Source organism: Accipiter gentilis, chromosome W, assembly GCF_929443795.1.
Source record: "Accipiter gentilis chromosome W, bAccGen1.1, whole genome shotgun sequence".
NCBI lineage: Eukaryota > Metazoa > Chordata > Aves > Accipitriformes > Accipitridae > Astur > Astur gentilis.
The window spans coordinates 34192766-34197442 of record NC_064918.1 but is presented as its reverse complement, the minus strand read 5'-3'; the positions used below and the strand labels follow the sequence as shown (position 1 = coordinate 34197442).

At 45.6% G+C, this 4677-nt stretch overlaps 1 protein-coding gene across 1 annotated transcript; it reads left to right on the top strand.

Moving 5' to 3' along the window:
* Positions 1-1085: 1085 nt before the first annotated feature.
* Positions 1086-4035, top strand: LOC126035489 (uncharacterized). Its single transcript, XM_049794133.1, has 2 exons — positions 1086-1847; positions 3709-4035. Exons 1-2 carry the CDS (start codon positions 1260-1262, stop codon positions 4009-4011), a joined length of 891 nt encoding a protein of 296 aa, XP_049650090.1. The 5' UTR covers positions 1086-1259; the 3' UTR covers positions 4012-4035.
* The last annotated feature ends 642 nt before the right edge of the window (positions 4036-4677 follow it).

Genomic DNA, 4677 nt, shown 5'->3' with positions numbered 1-4677 from the left:
TGGGATGAAATTAGTGACGGGTCTAAAGAAGTTAAAGGTCTTGCAACTTTATGGAAATTGATTAAGACAACTCTGTAAAAAATGAAAGCAGATCGTAAAGCATCTGTGTCTGCTTTTGCTGCTCCTCTCTCCAACCGCAAGCGAAAGGGAAAAGCAGGGAGAAAAACATAATGCAGCGAGAGAGACTTTTTGGAGCTTGTTCGCCTGCTCTCGTGCCCTTGACTTCTGCTCCACTCCCTGGGACTGCCGATAATAATCAGCCATCGGACAGTTCCCAAGCCTCCCTAACCGTACGATTAAAGGAAACCCTACAGAATCAGGGAGTGAGTAAAAATCTGCCTACGAAAACACAGCCCCCAGATACCACCGTTCAACATGAACAAATTATACCTAGCATATACCCTGATTCAAATAATGCAAACAAGGACTTGGTTACTCTAATAATAGAACAAAAAGAGACAATGTTAGAATTGTTAAAGGAAATGGGGAAAAGAGACGGGGAAACCAACCGCACCCGTGATAGACGCGGAGCCGCCTGTAATAGCCGCTTGTAATAGCCGCTGCAGAAGAAAGGCAGAGACATTGGAGGGGTGTAATAAAAGATGCCATTATAGAAGGGACTATGCTCCAAGCATTGCCAGTTATTGCATCAAATGGACAGAAAAAATGGGAGGCGTTTGACTGGAAGGTCATTGAGAAATTAAGGAATGCTGTGAGTCAGTACGGAATCAAAGCTGCGTTAACACACCAAATACTGCAATTCATTTTTTCTGCTGATACGCTGATACCTCGAGATATTAAACAGCTAGCACAGTTGATTTTGACTCCGGCCCGTATGTTAATGTTTTTCTGGCAGTGGGAGAAGCTCTGTGATAGGGAACAAGCAACATCACGACAACAAACAGATCCCCTATGGGGAGTAACCACGCAGATGCCGATGGGTACTGGACCCTTCGCATCAGGGAACGCTCAGTTACAATGTATCACTGAGGTTCATCATCTATCACAGATCTTGGCGTATCAAGCTTTTCTTACCATACCAGACAATATGCACAGCCATGCTTTTACCCAGGTGAAACATACAATTTATGACCACCCTGACATGAACGAGGGCATGAAAGAAAACATGTTCAAAATACTTGCTTTTGAAAATGCTACTGAAAAGACACGCAAAGCATTGTGTAATTTGCCGAAAAATGCAGACGTCGTTGATATGATAGAATACATTGACCAATCAGTGGACTCACAGAAAGTAGCCTATGCTGCCACAGCTCTCCAAGGAGCTACAAAGAAACACAAGGCCAGTAAGACACCCTTGGTCAAGTGTTCTAACTGTGGCAAACGTGGACACATTAGGAGCAAATGTACAGGAACTGTTAACAGTAAGTGCTGCAACAAGTGTAAGAAAGATAACCATACCACCAAGAATACAGGAAGAAGGGAAACTTTACACCGACCGCGAAGGCCCCTCGCGTGACAACACGAATGCAAGGGGCTTGAGCTGCCAGCCCTCAGGCAGCCTCGCAACCACCAGATCCGCCACTGCAGGAAGCTCCAGAGTGGATGTGGAAACCGCAGTCAACATAAAGGGACCATTGGGGTTTGGACTTATTGCATTTTTAATGGGGCAATCTTCAACAGCTCTAGAAGGAATTCTGGTAGTCCCAGGGCTTATTGATGCAGATTATTGTGGGACTGTGAAAATTATGATTCATGTTTTAATCCCTCCTGTTTCTATTCCTAAAGGTACCAGAATAGCACAATTAGTTCCATTCAGGTCGTGTGTTCCGAACCCAGGTGAAGTACAAAGTGGAGATGGTGGATTCGGCTCCACAGGGAAACCACAGGTATACTTTGCCATGGACACAACAAGAGGTAAACCAGAAAAGGTAGTGCAATTGGAAGGGCCCGATGGAGTTGTCGTCAAGAAACCGATGACAATCAATACAGGAGCTGATGTTACGATTATTTTATGATGCATTTGGCCTCCATCATGGCCATCGATCAATCCAAACTTTGGTATTGCAGGGATAGGGGGCACACAAGCCACCTTAGTAAGTCAGCTACCGATTACATTTGTGTTCCCCGATGGTGAACACATTACGACGTGTCCGTATGTCATGACTACCCCAACTGAATTGTTTGGCCTCGTAGGCCATGATTTACTGAGCCAAATGAAGGCAATGTTAGTGACGCATCCTTTTTAGGAGCGGTCACTGAGGGGTAGCCAATTTTGAAAATTAACTGGAAAACAGATGAGCCTGTTTGGATTGATCAGTAGCTGCTAAATTCTGAAAGGCTGCTAAAAATACAAGGGTTAGTTGAAGACCATATGAGAGCGGGACATGTTGTCCCTTCTACTAGTCCATGGAATACATCAATATTTACCATTCCCAAGAAAAGTGGGAAATGGACACTGTTACATGATCTCAGAGCTGTGAATGCGGTGATGGACAGTATGGGAGCCCTGCAGCCAGGTTTGCCATCTCCAGTTATGCTTCCAGAAGAATGGGATTTGTTAATTATAAATTTAAAAGATTGCACCCAGATGACGCTGAACGGTTCGCCTTTTCGGTAACATCAATTAACAAGGCAGATCCCTATAAGAGATACCATTGGGTCGTGTTCCCGCAATGAATGCGCAATTCCCCCACGATGTGTCAGGTGTATGTGGCCTGGGCATCAGAGCCTGTAAGAAAGCAGTTTCCTCAGTAACTTGCCACAGGATGAGATTTTAACTCAATTCAGGACATCTTAAGCCATCGCGGAGTAATAATCACTCCTGAAAAGGTGCAAAAGGCAGCACCTTGGAAGTATTTGGGGTGGCACATAAATGCTAGCAATGTTAAACCTCAGAAGGTTCAAATAACATGAGAAATTTCAACGTTACATGATGTCCAGAAGCTTGTGGGAGATATCCAGTGAGTGCGGAATCTTTGCGGTTACACTAATGGCGATATGACCCCTCTGGTAGAACTCTTGGGTATGAGAACACTGTGCAGATGAGAAACGGGAAATGACAGAGCTGACCAATTGGTTGCAGCGCCACGGAAGCCTCCTCCAGGGAATCGTTTTCAACAAAGCACGGCAATCACATGCGTTCTTGCACCAACCCGCTAGGATGTTAACAAAGCAATTTGACTTACCACTTACTGATGCCCAAGGTATCTTTAAAGCATGCCCTGATTGTCAAGAGGAGGGGCTCGGCTTGGGCTGTGGGGTTAACCGATGAGGTTTTTGCCATTGCAGTTGTGGCAAATGGATGTCACCCATGTCACGTGGTTTGGTGCAAAGCGTTCTGTGCACGTGTGTATTGATACCTATCCTGCTGCCATGTGGGCACGGCACGAACTGGATAAAAGGCCTTACATATTGAATGACATCTTCACGCTTCTTTTGCAGTACTGGGTGTGCCTAAGGAAATTAAGACGGACAACGGCCCAGCCTATGGCTCTACATGATTTGCTCGATTTTGTAATTTGTGGGGAATTCATCATGGTACTGGTATTCCACATCTTCCCACAGGACAGGCTATTGTCAAATGGACCAACCAAACCCTAAAGAACATGCTGCAAAAACAAAAAGGGGGGAACCCAGGGCTTACTCCCAGAGGAACGATTGGCCAAAGCCTTATTTGTGCTAAATTATCTTAGATTGACAGGTGATCACAAAGACCCACCAATGGTAGTGCATCATGTTCTTTTACAGGCAGAAAGGACGCAACAAAGTACAGGAATCATGGTAATGTATAAGGACCCAGAATCCGGGAAATGGTGCGGATCAGCAGAAGTAAAACTTACTGGGAGATCCTGGCTAAGTGGGTCAAGCCATGGCTTCGCACTGATGCTGGACCCAGAATTGTCCCAATGGCAACTGGCACGGCACCGGCGGGTGCTGAAGCCACTGATCCGACAGATTCTAACTAATAGAGTATTACTAGCGGACACTGAGTCCTTCAGACAGGTTTTTAGAACAGCGTGCCTTATTGTATATAGAACTTGCTTTAGGTAAAAAGTGTGTTAAGCATAATTTGATTAAACATAGCATGATTACGGGAAGACAGCGTGGGGTAAATGTAAAAGTTAGTTAAAGCCAAAATTAGGGGTAAGGTCTATTTCCATTAATAACCTGGGAACGAGTTTGATTGTGTTTCCACAGATACAGGCCCACGACGGACTCCTGTTCGGTTTGCGCGACCATCATCATCTGGAGCATCATAGATGATGTGGTAATATGAATACCACCTCAGCCAAAAACTAACGTATAGGTCACCTTGGCTAACATAACAGGTCAAGATTCTCTGTGCATCGCAACTGTATCGTAAAGCCCACGAAGCAATAGACAAGATGGCTATGACTCGTGCAGCGCGCCTGGCCAGCAAGCACATGCGTCATAGATTGCAACCGAGGCGGACTTTTGGCACCCGCTGGCCACGTGTGCTAAAACCCGTTCCTCTGCAAATGTATAAATACCGGGATTTTCCGAAGAGCATCGGGCTGGTGTACGGTGAGGCCATGTTGCCTCTGTGGGGACGCCCATGGAAAGCTGGCACCTACCGATTGCTGGGCTGAGTTCGTGGAGCAAGATGGCACAAGAATGTATGGATGGTTCATTTTCCTCATAGTCCTCATGGTCTGGGTCATTAGGGGTAACAGGTTGGGTCAACGAATTATGGGC